The 17,506-nt window shown below is 41.6% G+C and overlaps 2 protein-coding genes across 3 annotated transcripts in view; both read right to left on the bottom strand.

The window, feature by feature from the left end:
• Positions 1-6,945: 6,945 nt before the first annotated feature.
• Positions 6,946-9,555, bottom strand: LOC112431299 (tripartite motif-containing protein 16-like). The gene has a single exon (XM_076880852.1). The coding sequence runs from the start codon at positions 9,412-9,414 to the stop codon at positions 7,744-7,746; it is 1,671 nt and encodes a 556-aa protein (XP_076736967.1). The 5' UTR covers positions 9,415-9,555; the 3' UTR covers positions 6,946-7,743.
• Positions 9,556-14,193: 4,638 nt separating this feature from the next.
• Positions 14,194-17,506, bottom strand: part of LOC101468201 (F-box/WD repeat-containing protein 7) — a 47,770-nt gene continuing 44,457 nt past the window's right edge. For both annotated transcript variants that reach the window (XM_076882351.1, XM_024799859.2), the window contains one exon: positions 14,194-17,236. In XM_076882351.1, the coding sequence (XP_076738466.1) occupies positions 17,103-17,236 (134 nt within the window). In that variant the 3' untranslated portion in view covers positions 14,194-17,102. The remainder of the gene's footprint in view (positions 17,237-17,506) is intronic.

Raw genomic sequence — 17,506 nt, 5'->3', positions numbered from 1 at the left:
TGCACCTGGGGAGTCAGAGAAGAATGTATAGTTATCCTCTGTATAATCTATGTGTGTGTCTGGGCCAGTTAACTTTAGTCTGCGCAGACATATCATACTAGTATTAAAATGGAGAGGGATCTGTCCTAAGGGCAGTGAGGGCTTTAACCTATTCTTAGGGCGTTTCATTGGGGCGCAGGTCCCTGCGGTGTCATTAGATAACTTCAATAATTCGCCTAATGGAGTCTCAGGGTTAGTTGGTGTGTGTGTGTGTCTAAGTAGGCAGTCGAGAGGGCTCAGAGTCAACTGTAAAGTGTCTTTAAAGAGAGCATTATCTCCACCGATTTTCTCTAGTCCCTCAGTGAGGGGGAAACCGGATATGGGGTATCCTACTATTACCTGTTCTGGATTAGCCTTTGAACAGACATAACAGTTACTGTTTCCTAAATCACGAGCGGCTGTTCTGGCATTTTCATACCAGGCGTTAGCTCCTGTTCTAGAGGGCGCATAAGATGGTTTATTAGTGGCGTCTATGTTGCTATTTACTGATTTTAGGGAGCGTGAGGAGTGCATTAAGTAGGTGTCTTGCAAAATGGAGCATGAGGTATAGTCAGCAAAATATGACCTGCAGAAATGTGAACATGGTTGCAGTTTACAATACAGAATAGCAAAGAGAAATCCTAAGGTTAATGCGATAGATATGATAAATAACCTAAATATATAAGAAAAACAGTTCTTCAGTCGTCTTCTGGCCTGGTCCCAGGTTCGAGAGACATTGAATAAGCGTCGTATGATGACAATGGGCATTTCATTTTCTCCATTATCAGGATGAAATGAGTCTGGCTTTATCAGGTTAGACATCATGTGGTACTTTTGGCTGTCTGTTCCTGCTGGATGTTTGAGTACCTTGTTGTTGTTCTTTCAGACGTTGTGTGTTAATCAGTGATTGTGTGTGTGTATGTTGGATCCGGGCGCTGGCTCGCCTGAGATGTCATCTACCCGTGTGTTTATTTGCTCTGGTTCCGGGCGCTGGCTCGCCGGAGATGTCGTCTGCTTGATCCGACGCCTGAGATGGTCCGATTGGGCTGGTCTTAACCCTGCTGGCATGAATCCACTGAGGTTGTCCGTCTGTGAGGATGCTGGTTCTTCGTCACTGCCAGTACAGTCTGGGGGCTGGAACACGCGCGGCCTCCCAGAGAGTCCTTGGTTTTAGTGGCTTCTCCAACATGCATCTCCTTGTCTCCACTGGTGGAACTGTGGAGGGGAAAAGCTGAGAGAGACAAACTTTCTGATAGTTATTATTCAGTTTTTCTACCAGGTTGTGAACATCAGTGGACAATGCAATATACATCACCTTCTACTAGCGGTGCCCCTCTGGAAGCTGACCATGGTCTTGGAAATAGTCTTATTTCAAATGGAAATAATTTGGTTACTGCAGATTGAGTCAATTTTGTCTCTGGACATTGTTAGCAGGAATTTCTTTAGATTCTTAAAGAAATCGGCGACTTTGTCATTATTTACCCTCCTTTTGTCCATAGCGGTAACATTTGATGTATCACGTCGCGGCATTCTATCATATATTTTCTACAGGACTTTTTAAGCAGACTACTTTTCTTATCACAAATGATATTCAACATTTCTACTGACCTGTTTTCTGGCGATGATCGTTCGGGATAAGGCTCCGAAAAGAAATTAGAATGCATTGAACTTCTTAAGTTGTAAACAAAGTCAGTCACATAAGCACTCCCGCATGTTCTGGATACGTGATCATGGACGTCTTCACCGATTCGCGGACGTAGGTTACACGTAACCGGAAATGGGAGTTGTACTGAGCCGTTATTTGAGACTTTATTTTGTGTTTTATTAATTTTTGGTTTTACAGGTACTTTAGATTTTTTTTATCGGACCTGTCTGTGGTCTTTGAATAATTCTGACCCATGTTCAGTGATTTCCAGAGGGGTTTACACGCTAGGAGGATTTAGGTTAGTATTTTCGCTGCGGCACAGCTGAGGTCACTTTAAATTTATTGCTAGCAATTTTTTGTTTGTGTGAGCAACTCTCACTTAGCGAGCAACTTCTCGCTTAACGAGCAACTTCTCGTAAAACAACAGGCAACTTCCTGTGTCTTTCTGCTTTTAATTTACTGCTTTTAACCCTTGTATGGTAATCGGGTCTGTGAGACCCGTTTTCAGTTTTCTTTCGTTTTTTTTTTTTTTTTTTTAACAAAATTAAATTTAATTATTTACTAGCTTTCTGTGAGTGAGCAACTTCTCACTTCTTAACGTACGTTTCAAGATAACAGGCAACTCCCTGTGTCACTCTTTGGTGAGCAACTTCTCACTTAACGAGAAGTATTTAAGACAACAGGCAACTTTCTGTGTCACTTTTCTAAGTGAGCAACTTCTCACTTTTTAACGTACGTTTAATTAAACAATTAATTATTATTATTTTTTTAAACAAAATTAAAATATTCAAGACAACAGGCAACTTCCTGTGTCCACCAACACCACACAAGGGTTAATTTACTTTATTCGGGGACTGAGGAAGTCGTCAGTGTATCTCTCTGGATCACTAAGTGAAACTTCGTCAGCATATCCCGTTTCTTTATGGATCAATCACTGAGAGAGGTATAATAGGTCTTTATATAAATATGAAAGACGCATATTTACCTTCTGTCAGGGATCCCACTTCTGACACCAAAATTGAAGGAAATTGCCTTCCCGGGTTTCCTCCGTGGCGTGAGCGATAAGCAGAGTTTTGTCCTTTCCTTCTAAGATTCCTAATTATTTAAAGTAACACTCAGGTATGCCGTTCAGCTGGGTTAGTTACAGCGCCGGGAGCAGCTTGGGAGAACAAGGAAACACAGACTGCTTCAGGTTGTCTTCCCAAATCAACTCAAAGGTTTATTTGATACACAGCAGTTTATATAGATGAAAAAAGGTTCGTGTGTCAGCTTTCCCAGTTCAAACCGGTACAGACCAAATAAGGAAACGTCTTCCTGCCTTGTGAGCAAAGTATCCCTTGTGTAGTTTATCAGTTCAGCTATAATTTATGATCATCCCAGCAAAATACACTCCTAGACATAAAATACAGAGTTCTTTCATCAGTGAATTCTGAAACAAACCACCTAGCCTTTAACGAGCCTTTTCCAGGAGATAAAGAAAAAGGGAGGATGGGAGTAAGGAAGTGGTCTCATCTCTGTGGTGTTTTCGACCTTCTGGTACCAGCCTGTGAGTCCTACACATTAATTCTTGGGTCACAGAGAAAGAGAAAAACAACTAGTAGATCGGCCTTATTGAGTAACAGTTTTCCTGTATAAAACAATATCCTGTAAATGCTTACCGTGGTATCAAAATACCTAACAGATACCATTTGAAACTTGATTACAATGATGATAACCTGCATACATTAATCTTTACTCAGATTACCATAGATATAAAACAAAGATTATACTGTCATCAGATTCCACAATGGTAAATGATTAATGATTGATACTTCTAATTATAACTGTGATCATAAGAATACAAAATAAAATATCTCCTGGTCACAAAAACAAACAAACAAATGAGCCAGTTACTGATCTGAAACATAGTTAACAATGTCCATGAAAAAAAAATCAACAGCTCGCACACTACAAGTTTCCAACTTTACCAGTTGTTTTGCAAATGTTTCCAGCACTCGTGATCTTCGTCGGACAATAACACAAATCAACGCCATTGTAACATGACAAAAATGCATTGAAAAATTCAAAAAGGAAGAAAACTCCAGCGCTATCTTATTAAAAAAAAATAGTTCCACATGTTTATTAAAGAGGGAAAAGAAAACTACTGTAATTTAATACAAACAACTGAAACATACAGGATAAAAGCCAGGTGAAAATCCAGGGAACAGACCTGAGAAACACAGATATGTGCACCAAAAACAGTATGCAGTACCATCATAGACAGCCATATAACAACTAGAAGTAGACATAGTAGAATACACAGAAAAAAAGACATTGGTAAGGGAACACTAATAGAAATGATAAAGTAACAACTTTGATGACGTTTAATTAACTGTTTAATAACTGTGTCACCTGATGGTGACAGAAGATCTCCTGTTTGACTGATATACAACATTCACTAATGTTTTCTCTGGGCTACTCCATGAGACACGCTGGTTTTCTACTGAACATTACATGAGTCATATTGATATTTTCTATGAATTTGCATCTTCTGCACTGGTGTTAGATAGTACCTATTAGTTGTGTGTGTTTCTTTCCCTGTGATTATTATTATTACACACACACACACACACACACACACACACACACACACACACACACACACATGCAGTGTTGTAACCTTCTGTGACCATGAGAATAAAAGGCTGCAATAAAGGCTGTTTATTTATTTTATTTTAAGGTGGATAAGCTACCTGATTTCCCCACCAGTTTTTAATTTTTTTAAGGAGGTCTGGTTTGTCCGCCAGTTTTCAAGAAGGTTTAAGGATGGTTTCACCACCGAAAGGAGGTTTTTTTTCTCCGCCACTGAGGACGTAAAGTGTTTGGTTTTGTATGTAAGGAGGATAGAGCTCTCACTGGTGACTCTGCTTTAAGGGAGATCATAGGCCTATTTTGTGTGTGAACAAGTGTGGGCCAGACGTGGTCTGTGTGCGGCTGAAAGTTGTCTTGTTAAGTGTAAATGCATTACTAGTCCCTAAGGACGCTAAGGACCCCAAAGCGCTTTACACATTTAGTCATCCACCCATTCACACACTGGTGATGGCTGGGGCGCACTGACAGAGGCGAGGCTGCTGGACACTGGCGCCCCCGGGCCCTCTGACCACCACCAGTAGGCAACGGGTGAAGTGTCTTGTCCAAGGACTCAACAACCGAGACTGTCCAAGCCGGGGCTCGAACCGGCAACCTTCCGATTACAAGACGAACTCCCAACTCTTGAGCCATGATGGGGAATAAACTGAGTAAGTAGTAAGTATGCCTTGAAAGGGGATGGAAAACATTGCAAAGTATTCACCAGGCAGCACGTAATATGTAGATCATTGAAGGAAGAAAAGAAGTGAAATTGTGCGCAAAGCAGTGTAATGTGTCTGAAGTCACTGTGTGTGTGAACCACAGAGAGGTGTGAAAGTGTGTGGGTGAGAATAGTCTCCAACGGGGGAAGAGGTGATTCTGCAGGTCAGCTTCTACCCCAGTGGACAGAAAAGAAAGAAAATAGTTGTGCTGTTGATGAAAAAAAAGGAAGTGATAAATGAAGAGCTCAGCCTAAGGCAACTTCAATCTCACTTTCTGTTTTAAAGAAAGGAGAGTTCAAAAACCAGAGAGAGAGATGTGTGTTGTTTTAGGCGTCTCTCTATTGTGAAAACAGGGTTAGCAGAGGCGAGGGTGCCGGGTTAGCCTCGCCACTGCCTCTGCGAGGCTAACCCGGCCTAGCAGAGGGTGTGACTTGCAGGTGAAAAGCAGACCAGGATCAAATTTCCACATGCAGCAGTTGGACGACAATTATAGGTTAACATCATTAGAAACACCCAGGCCGAGTCTTGGCTGAATTGTGTTTACAGGTTAACTCCTATGTGTTTCTCACCCCGAGAAAGCAAGCTCCACGGAAGCTAACCTCTGCCTGAAGACAAGGAGTGCAGTTCTAGAACAATGAGATGGATATCAAGAGCTCACAGCAGGTCAAGAGACAGCAGTATCCTGAGCAGAGAGGTCCAGCAGCGCTTTGGGCAAACGGCATCAGAGAGAAAGAAAACCCATCACCTGACTGGATGGACATGTGTTTCCAGCAAGCTACAACTTCACTGTGTGAAGATGACTTTTGAGGAGACTGTCTGAGTGACATTTGCCACTTTTGGAGTGAAATGCCAAGATGAGACAGTGGAAAACACAGGCCAAAGCTGAAGAGAACTGACTGCCATTGGACTGCAGAGTGGGAGAGGAGAACAGAGTGGAAGAAGCAGGTGAGTATACAGAGGAATGCTGTTGTTTAGTGTGGGAAATCAAAATTTGGGTTAGCAAACCTGTGAAAAAGGAAAATAACTGCTTTAAGTGGGAACATTTGAGGAGTCTGAAGCACTACAAAATGAAAAAGGTACACAAAAAAAACACAAACGGAAAATGTATTAATCCTACTAACCCTACATACACATACAATGAAACTCATGAAGACCAGACAGCATCTTAAGCATGTGATTCTGTTTGTCATCTTATCCAAGTCACTTAGATGAGAAGTGATACATAGACTAGTGGACTAATATTATGGGAGGACAGATGATTGCATCAAAGCTGGGGGAAAACAGAATGCTGATGAGGGGTCTTGAAAGAGTGAGCTGGGCGAGCTAATAGGTTGTTGAGTTTCTGAGGTGTGTGAAGAAGTTTTAACATGGCACACATCTGATTACATGAGAAGAAACTTATTATGTGAAAAGACATCAGGGTTATGTTGTATGTTGTGTGTCGCAAGGTGTGTGGCTGATGGATGAATGCTTGAGATTAATCTGGCCGATGATTTGTCTTTTGTTACAAATTTGAACCTGCCAATTAGGTTTGGTATGATTTACCCTCCTGGGACGAAGAGCATATGTCATGGCTTAACAAGGCTTTTCTTTTCTTTTCTCCTTTTTATTTTGTTACAACTTGCCTAATAATTCTGCACTCCCTGTATGTGCTGCGGCACAGTGGTTGGAAACACTGATTTAGAGTTCAAGGAGATGTTAGTGACATCAGAGCCGTACGTATTAGCAGGTACACGTCCCTCACTCGTCCTCAAAAGCAGATGCAACAGATGTTCCTGCCTTGGTTTGAAGACACCTGCATGCATACTTAGAAAATCCATCTGTACATGTCAGTAAGTGTCTCACATCATCATTACTAATGTGTCTGTCATCACTATAACTGCATGTGTACAATGTGGAAATTGATGTTATGTAACGATGATACAAAAACAATATCAGAACACAATTTGATTCAGCAAATCCTATTTATTAACAACATTAGTATGAATAAAACATTCTGTCATCTTTTAATAGCAAAACACATTAAAGCAGACGTGTGTCCAAACCTCCTCCACTAACACATCCGTTTCTATGGTGCTGTCATCAGCTCGAGGCACAGCGGCACCTTTACTAACTCCATCAGGCACATTTAAGTCACTACAATCTTTTCATAATCCCCCATCGTTCAAGAGTCAGGTATCTCTGAAGGTTTCCAGAGTACTTTTTCACACACATCCAAGTCATGTAGTTGCAGTACCTCGACCGCAGCATTGTCCAACTCATTCTGAGTCGCTTGTCTGATGGATCCTGTGTTCTGCTGTTTTAACCAGTCCAGCTGGTGCTGGAGGACCGAACACTGGTGATGGACTGCACTGTGCTGAGACAGATTTTGTGTTATAGGCTTCATGTTATGGACGCACAGTGTGAGCACTCAGGTCGCATCAGAGCATCGGGCCGTATAGTGTGAGACCCCCCATCGTGACCTACAAACTTCTAACCCCTGTGATTCAGTCATACAGACTGATGACAGATTTCAAACATGCTGAATATGAAGAGTAGTATCATTTAAACTCACATGATTATCAGCCATAAGAACAAATTCAGATTTATATTGATGTAAGGTATATAAATGTAAGTACAGTTTGAATCAGTGCAATATTATTTTCACACATCAATGGACCACTGAACTTCTCAGCTTCTAAAATGTAAAGCCTCATTTAGAAACTACACAAGTACATATAATGGTCAGGGATCAACATGAACCTGTCTTCTCTATTTGACTTTAATCAACTCTGCAGTGGCTCCAAGTCCAAGACAAAGTCCAGCATAGAGCGGCTGAGTGAATGTGGTCTGGACTCTGTGGAGGAGAGTCATGGTTTCAGAGACGCTGTAGAAAGACAGAATACCTGCTCTGTGATCCAGGTACACTCCTACTCTGGAGGACCGAGGACCTGAGAGGACAGTTTGGACATTGTTGTGTCGAAATATATAACTGTTTGTGTCACAATCTAATGCCCAAGATTTGTTATTGAATCCAAATCCACATTCATAGCCCGTCCCTGCTCTGCTGATATTCTTGTATGCGACTGCTACACGAACTCCTCCCCCTCTCCACTCCACCTCCCAGTAACAACGTCCAGTCAGACTCTCTCTACTCAGGACCTGATAACATCCAGTGAATCTGTCTGGATGATCAGAATAAGACTGTTGTTGCTTCATAAATGTTACTTTTCTGTTCCCCTCAGATAATAACAGATGTGTGTGAGTTGTGTTTGGATCCAGTGTGATTTCATGTGAATATTTTAAGAATCCAGCTCTGGTCTTTGGCTCTGCTGGTGACAGTAAAACATCCACTTCAGTGACTGTCAGTGAGATGTTTGTCCATTCCTCTCTCAGGATGTCCTGTAGTTTATCTCTGGTCTCTGACACAGCTGCTGTCACATCCTCAAAGTAGCTCAGAGGACGAATATTGATGCTGGATGAGTGTGTAGACTCACTGAGTGCTGACAGTGAGGGGTAGTTGTGTAGAAACTGGTTGTGATCCTCTGTGTGTGAGAGCTGCTCCAGCTCGCCGTCTTTCCTCTTCAGCTCAGCGATCTCCTGCTCCAGCTTCTCCTGAAGCTCTTTGACTCGACTCACTTCAGTTTCCTGCTGGGATCTGACCTGCTGCTTCACATCAGAGCTTCTTTTCTGGATGAGACGGATCAGCTCAGTGAACATCTTCTCACTGTCCTCCACTGCTTTATCAGCAGAGCCATTGATGGCCTCCACCTCCTGTTGAAGCAGCTTCACATCTTTCTCTCGCTCCTGGATTCTCTGCTGGATGTTTAGTCGTCTCACCTCGAGCTCCTTCTGCTTCTCAGTCCTTTCTGCTGCAGCTGGGACTGTTTCATGGCCTTTATGTTCATCCATCAAGCAGAGATAACAGATACTCTGCTGATCAGTACGACAGAAAATCTTCATCACCTCATCATGACGAGAGCAGATGTTCTCCTGGAGCTTCTTGGAGGGGGCCACCAGCTTGTGTTTCTTTAATGGAGCTGCATCATAGTGAGGTTGGAGGTGTTTCTCACAGTAAGAGGCTGGACAAGATAAACAGGACTTGATGGCTTTCAGCTTCCTCCCAGTGCAGACATCACAGGCCACATCTTCAGGTCCAGCATAGCAGTGATCAGCTGGAGCAGCTTGGAGTCCAGTCTTCTTCAGCTGCTCCACTAAAGCTGCTAACATGGTGTTTTTCTCCAGGACAGGCCTCGGTGTGAAAGTCTTCCTGCACTGAGGGCAGCTGTGGATTCCCTTCCTGTCCTCTTCATCCCAGAAACCTTTAATACAGTTCCTGCAGTAGCTGTGTCCACAGGCTGTAGTCACCGGATCCTTCAGTAGATCCAAACAGATTGAACAAGAGAAGGTTTCTCGGTCCAGCTGAACTCCTTTCTGCGCCATTTCTCCTCTCAGTGTCAGTGACTGTGTGAGTTTCACTTCCTTATAACTGAAACTAGTCTGAGCTCTGATCTCAACAACATGTTTCTGCAGTGAATGGAGCCTGTCAGCTCTTACACGTCACCACATGTTGGTTACACCCATCTTCAAAGTGCAGATCTGAAGGGGAGGGAACGAGGAAACACGTGGACAGAGAGGAGGTGCTGTGTTTAAGAGCAGGAAGAAGAGGGAGGTTATCAGGCTGTGCTTCACTCCAGGAAGAGGAGCAGTTAGAGAGTGAAACTGTGTGTTTAACCATTTTTTATTTACTGCTTCTTCGATATAAATAATTTTTAAAAATCCAGCTTTAATGAACACTGGACAGAAACGTCTCATGTAACAATAACTGTCAGAACAGCAGAGGCTGCTGACCTAATCAAAGCATATGTGGAGAGCAGGGTTAGGTTAGCAGACATATGCTGGTTGCTTTTATTTATTTATTTATTGCTTTTATAGGCAGTAATCGATGTTGCTGTAACAGGATGAGAACTAGATAAATGCCACTGCATTGCTTTGAACAGTCAGCAGAGTCTGCACATATAATTACAGATATTCCTGCAAAAAGTTAATTAGTCAAAAGAATCTTGCATTTTAGTTTTGCATTTATAACAGCTGCTGCAACAGAAATAACCATGTTCTTTACATTAAAATAGCAACAAACCTTTCTGGAACAACTTTCAAGGTTCATGGCGAAGACAAAGATCTAATGACATGAAGACTCCAGTGAAACTTAAAGTATTAGGAACCAGTTTTAATGCGTGACCAACACATTTCCCCTTGTGGCCTTCACCAGGGTCATTGCTAAATACCCTTGTGATTGTGAAAAGACTACTGGTCAAGTCAAAAAGGAGTGTATGGTAAAATGACCATGTGACAAGATCAAGCAAGCATTTTTCTGATGTGTTCACCGCTCAATGGTTTGTTGTCATATTGAACAAAATATTAGGTTCTCTTTGTATATTACACTCAGGCATCAGGAAAGAGTGGTAACTAGTTCATAGTTTTTAGCTAATGACATGTCAATCACAAGACATTGCTCAGAAAACGTGCAGATTCTCAGCTAGATCCACCTTCCACTCTTTACTTACAGTTTCACAACAGCAAACAAACACACAAATAAGTTGAAGTAATTGTTTCCTGTATGACTTCACTGGTCTCGCATCAGTAAGGACTTTTGCTCCTTGTTGCTTGAGTTCATTGAGGTGGTGAGCATACATTTATCCCCAGACATGTCCATGTACACAAACATTAAACAACTTCTTTCTGACCTTTTTCACACTTTTGCACCACTTCAGAGGAATCCCCTTAACCTCAAATCACTGTTTTCTTAAGGTATGACTTACCTTCACAGCTGTGTGGATTACGCATCATGTCACAGAAGGTCCACAAGCATAGATGCACGTGTGTGTTCATGTCTGTAAGCTATTATTGTTTCATCTCACTGAAAGCACAAATGCCATCCTCTCTCTCTCTATTTTTATATGAGGATGGGGTGGACAAAATAACAGGAACACCTCACAACAGTGATGGCGCTGAGTTGCAAAGCTGCCTGAGCTGCATTAGAGACTGCGCTGGTGTTATTCACCTATAACGTGCTACAGTTCGTGCTTCCCTGTGTGTGTCGCTTACAAGAAGGTCAACAAACACACCGCAGTGCTGCAGGAAGAGCATACATAATCAATCAGCCCTCAGTGCAAGCTACAAAAATAAAATATGGGACACACACACACACACACACACACACACACACACACACACACACAGTCGTGTTTTCATATCCTTCCCTAGATGTTTATCCTAACACTAACCCAGTGCTTCCCAAAAACGGTGCCGTGGCACACAGGTGTGCCGTAGAAGATTATCTGGTTTCACCTGATTAGTACTCCAAGTGACCGCAGTGAGTAACAGGCAGAACAATTACATTCTCTTCCACTAGAGGGCGGTACAACCACCTGTTCTAATTAAGTTGGTTGTCAAACAGAAGAAGATATTACATAATAGTCATGCTGTCAGAACACAGCACGTAATAGCAATAGATAAATATTTGAAGAGAAAAAGCAGTCAGTCTGGGTCCTGGAGAAAATTCCAGCCCACATGAAGGCCGTCATGAGTGATGGTCAGAAGAAAGCAAAAAAGGTATACTGGGGACAAACTGAGCCTATTTTACTAAGATAAATGATCAAAATGCTTTTTGAGACATTTTTGTTTGGTGATGTGCTGTTTGATTTTTCTAATGTGAAATATGTGCCGTGGCTCCAAAAGGTTGGGAAACACTGGTCTAACCTATTTTCTGTGCCCATAAGGGCTGTTGGTCCCCACAAGTATGGTAAACTTCCAATTCTTGGTCCCCACACAGGTATGTAAACATGGTACACACACACACACTTTTTCCTAGGGGTACATGTGTGTGCATTTAGCCGTATTACTATTTTAGTGGGGACGTTTCTATGTTGTCACCCTTTGGGGACAGAAAAACAGGCCCCTGTAATATAAATCATTAAATCATAGGATGGAGCCTGAGTTTAACTCTGTCTTTTAGTAGATCTCCAACTTTAATTTGTCATGTAAATATCACAGAATTCAGTCTTAAGGCGATTAATTAGTTACTTTAATTATCTGGATACAAATTATAGCACTATGTTGGGCTGGTGTTCTGACTCCAGAGTGGATAAGCAGAAGATGGATAGATGACTTCTTCAGTCTCAGCTGAAGCCTCCACGGCTTTTCATTTGCTTTCTTTTATTTACCTTTTCCTTACTTTGCATCCTATTCTGTTTTATAACCTCTTTGTCCTTATTTACTTTATTTTTCTTCTTTCCTCTTTTGTTTCTTTTTATCCTTCACATTAATGTACTTTTGTTTCTTCATCTTATTCCACTTTCCTTTGTCTTCGGTGTTTCCATCATTCCTGCTTCCACCTTCATTTACTTAGCTTGTCTTCATGTGTTTTTCTCTTTGCTTTATTTCCTTCCTCACTTGTCCTTCCCTATATTTCATTTGTTTCTCCTCTTTGAATTGTTTTTCTTTCCTTCATCTTTCTTTTGTATCCTAATCAATGTTTTCCTTCCTTCCATTTCTGCCTCTTCTGTTTCCTCTTCCCCTCTGCCACTTTCCTCCCTTCATCTTTTCTTCTTTCCCATCTTTGGTCTTTCTGGTTCATTTTTTTCACTCTTCAGCTGGTTTTGCTCTCTTTGTTTGGGATTTTGCAGTCGTCTGCCTGTTGTTGTGTCGGCTGGCGGTACGTTATCAGGCTACTACAAACACACATCAAACTCTACACACACTTTCACGCTGCACCTTTCATTTCCAGCAGGTTGTAAAAATAGAAAGCCTATAAAATCTGACTCTTTCATGTCGGAGCATTAGGCAGGAAGAAAACCATCCACATGTGCAGAGCACTGATGAGCAGCAGCACGGACCTGCTGCACAGCTTAGATTTAATTCATTATTTTATCAATGAAGCTCAGAGAAAAGGAAAAAAACACCTACATGCTTCAGTTTTCCTCGTACGGGGTGTTGCAGCCAGTTCTGGTTGCATAATATTATCTGCTCTCCTACAAACTCCCACATACTGAAGCAGAAAGCTCGGTGCGAGGCTCAGACAGGAGATGTGTGGGAAGACAGAGATTCAAAGTCAGAGTTCGTCTCATCCTGGTTGAGAATAAATAAGCTTCCTTTAAACGGATTCTGAGTGTAGTAGAGTCTACTCCAAGACGCTGCTAAAATAAACTCGACTCATTAAAGTCTGGGTTTCCGCTGCTTTAATGAAGCGCAGTTTCTACATTCCTCCACGGAGATCAGATTCAGTCTCGTACCAGTGAAGTTGGTCCGAAAAACCTCAAGCTGACGTTAGAGCTCGCTACATTTCCAAGTTCAACGTGGCTTTACGTTCACTTCCATCTGTCAGTCTCTTCTCCTTCCTTTCTCATATTTTTCCTTTTACTCTCTTCTTTCATCTTTTCCTTCCTTTCTTCCTCCTCTCCCATCTTTTCCCTTCCTACCTTCCTCCATCCCTCCTCCCCCATCTTTTCCTTCCTCCTTTCCTTCTCTCCCTCCTCTCCTTGTCCCCCTTCTAGCCAGTTTCTTTTCCTCTTGTTGAATATGAGCGTTTGCAGTAAACAAACATTAAAATGACCAAGGAAGGAAGGAAGAGAACGATGTGTGCTTGTCAGCATTCAGCTCACCTGTAAATTTCAAGTGACGACTTCATTGAGGTCGTATGAGCCATTCTTTTACTTTGGTAAACCAGAGTTTACCTCAAAGCAGCTCTGTGTACACGGCATTTGGCCGTCTTTGTGAGGACATTCATCAACATCAGTGGGTTTCCCCGTGTATTTAGGAAGTATTACTAAGTGCTTAACTAAAACTCTGACCACAGCCTCATTTAAAGTGGTTTTTGTTTTTTGTTTTTTAAATTATTTGGTTTCAGTGGCAGACACCTTCAGCTCACTCATGTTTGGACATTTGGTGCTCTCCTCTTTATGATCAGCTGCAGGTGAAACGTTTAGAGGACATCTGTAAATTGCAGACACATAACCTGCAGTGTTAATACAACACAGGTGTGCATCAAGAGTGAAATCCAACTACCATAAAACTGAGTTACAAATTCTTCTGGGTCACTTTGGTTTGAGTTTTTCATAATAAAAGTCAGAGGAGCTGTAAGAAAAGCAGCAGAAAACTCCCATCACATTTCAAAAGCAATGTTTAAAACACAAAAGACAAGCAGTCAGCACTTTATAAAACTCATCTTTATTGATTCAGAGTCATCCCTCCATCCACGACAATATTTTCTCTGCTGTACTCTTATAAAAAGCTGAATATGTACATCCTCTTGTATTTACATTATTTTACATGATTACATCGTCAGAGAGCCTCACACCTGCAAAAAGGTCAACTCTCCTGCCTGAAACGTATCACCTGTTGTCAGGGGAAATGAACAATAGAGCAACACGCTCGTGGGTTGTTGCCTGGCAACAGCAGCTTATCGGATTAATATCAGTAAAGAGGAATTGTTTTTAATTATTTATCTTATTTTTCTAAATATTTCACAAGCTTAGAAAAACATGCGGAGTGACCCCATGTGCTGCGGCAGTGGGTTGGGAAAAACACAAATTAAAAAAGTAATGGAACATATAATGTAGTGCAATGCAAGTTTCTAATGTGAAGTCGTGACGAAAGTACAAACTAATAACAATAAAGTCGATGCACGTCAAAGAGTTTTTGTGCACTTTACATAAACACACAGTCTGAGGAAAGTTTAACAACAAAAACTGTAGCTAACACTAGGCTGCTAAACATCTCCTCATCAATCAGCTTAGTCCTGCACAAGAAGGTGAGAGGGAAAAATGATACAAAATACAGGGTGGAAAAATGTCCTAAAAAATGTACACAAACCACTGATCAGACTTAATGCTGATTATCTGATAAATCATAGAAAGACATCAAAAGGTGGCTGGAAAACATAATGTGGAGAGCAGACTCAGAGCATAAATGTGGCTCTTTAAAACCTGCTTTGTTCTCTAATGAGAAACAAAACAGGTTTTATTTTATGTCTGTAATATGACTTAAAGTAAAAGCACATAATTACTTAGGTATAAAAATATTTTATCCATGGAGGCAGAAAATGTTCACCGAGGTCATGTGAAGTGTTCAAGGGTCGTTTTCACTTTTCTCTTCTTTATTTTAAAAACTGTGTTAATGCTAATGTTAGCAGCTATGTGTAAAGGCAGGAGAGGCCCCAGTCATTCAGGTCTTAGAGAGTGGTGTGCGATTCCGTGGCAACTACTGGTCGCTATGGAAAAATGTGTATTCCCAGACTCGTTGGAGAGTAGTTTCTAGCAACTGCCTGTAGTTTGCAAGGAAGGCGTCGCCTTGTCTGCAAACATCACCAACTATGCAGCTGTTAAACTGAGAAGCACAACACAAACTGGAAACAGAGATAGTTCACCTTCAAAATAAAAGTTGAACCTTTTGAAATGTACGTAGTAAGAAGCAAATTTTCTGTTTTGTGTTGGGGAGCAGTTGGCTAGTGTTTGCAGACAAGTTGGCAACTTCCAAGCGAACTACGGGTGACCACAACAATTTGCTAGCAACACAGTCACAAGGTGGTGCAGCTCAGCCTTCGTGATCAATTTCACAACAGGTAAGTGGTTCATAACCTCTGCACAGCTGAATGAATGACAGGTGTGCAGAAGGAAGAAAAATGATACATATAATAAAATAGTACCTAGCAGCAGTCAGCAATCACTTAGCAACCAGTCAGGGGAATATGCAATTTCCCCTAGCAACCAGAGGTTTCCATAGTATCAACAACTGCTCTCTAAGCCTGCGTGACCGAAGCCTAAGCTTTTAAAACATTCAAGACTCTCTCATTAATACTGAGCAGAAAAAAGGCCTCTCTCACACACAGAATGAGTTTAACAGCAACAATAACTCCGTACTTACAAAAGCTCGTGTGTGCAGCCCCCACCCCCTCCAGCCCTGACGGCGAGTAAATAACCACAACCCTGAAACTGAAGGCGCTAAATGGAAGTCAGCCACCTTTTGAACTGTTAACTCCTGTGCTTTCCCCACTTTAATACTTCAGTGTCTCAACAGAAACAGGCTAATGCCAGAGCTGAGCAGCAGCCGGTGCCACCCCTTTGAAAATGTTTAGGCTTTTGGCAGAAAGTTGTTGCACTACAAGTAAAACTGCGGCATAAATCATTTGGACATGTGCGTCTGCGAGTGATTTAGCGTGCAGTAAACCAGAGTAATCGCCTTTCTCTCTTTAAAAATAATGTTTCTGTAAAGCTTGACAAAGTTTCCAGTGTTACAACCATTGCAGATGTGAGGCTCTGCCTGTGGCCAACATGTTTCGAGGGTTTAGTCTTCCCTCTTTTTAATGATGGGAAAAGAAGCTTTAATTCCCGAATTTCACCGTTTCCAACGAATCCCAAGCACCAAGCATGTAACTCTGCCGCAGGATCAAAACACGCTGTTTAGAGGCAACAGAGATGAAGAATTTGGCTCAGCTGCTGAGAATAAATGTGAAACAATGTGATGGTTTAAAAAAAAATACTGACTAAATGTGAGGTTTGGTTTATATGCTGTGACATCGCTCATCGCTGTTGCCTCTAAAAGTTGCCCGTGTCTCTCCAGCTGCCAAGATTTGGTACATTTGCATTGGTTAAACAGCATCTTTGACCTCCTTGTTGGTTCAGCAGCAAAACAAACAAACAAACAAACAAACAAAAACAAATTGTTTGCCCTCGTTCTTCCTCTCATTGGATACATTCAAGAAATCCAACACTTCTCTTACAAGCCGTCCTCTCTGGGCCATTTTGATTGAAATAAATGCACTTGTTTGTCCATTTACATCCATGTTTTTTGTCCTTGTGGATTTATCAGTCACACTGTTTGAATTATCCACACTGGGTTCATCCACCCGCCTCTGCCAGCCAATCAGAGACGAGCTGTATAACATTCACATCTATCAGTTTGACTGACGAGAAGAGTCGGATCCAGTCAGGACTTTGGTCAAAAAAGTCAAAGTGTGATGAGTTTCTGTTACTTTTCTTTAAAAAAAATGAAATAAAATAGCCGACCCCCAAATCCTTTAAAAAAAAAAAAAAATCTGGGCTTTAACCGCGTTTGATGATGTCACTTCCTCCTCAGTCCGTCTCTTTCTTCTTTTCGTCCAGGTCAAAGTCCAGCACGAGAAGTTTGGTCTCCTCAGTGCCGTTTCTGCTGCCGGCGGCGCACACCAGGCGAGTGTCGGACGCTCTGATTCGCCACACGACTCCACCTGGATCAAAGACGTGATTGGTTTAGCCACAGACATGTGATAACAGGTGAGGACATAAATAAAGTTCAGGTACTTATATATTTATTCTTAATATTTAATAACAGAGTGAATACTGCATCTACCTGCACCATTACAGTTCATTTAGCGTCTTTTCTACTGAAATGTGAATGTATTTAATCTGTTTGTTAGTTCCACATTAAAATGTTGACACTACAAAAAACCACATAATATATAATTGAGTCAGTTACTAAAAATATCTTCTTTGTATCA

This window comes from Maylandia zebra, linkage group LG3, assembly GCF_041146795.1.
Source record: "Maylandia zebra isolate NMK-2024a linkage group LG3, Mzebra_GT3a, whole genome shotgun sequence".
In the NCBI taxonomy this organism is placed as follows: Eukaryota; Metazoa; Chordata; class Actinopteri; order Cichliformes; family Cichlidae; genus Maylandia; species Maylandia zebra.
The sequence above is the reverse complement of the archived record's forward strand: the minus strand, read 5'-3'. Positions and strand labels throughout refer to the sequence as shown.

Coding starts and splice junctions, on each gene's coding strand:
- LOC112431299 (XM_076880852.1), bottom strand. CDS start 9,414: ATGGCGCAGAAAGGAGTTCAGCTGGACCGAGAAACCTTCTCTTGTTCA.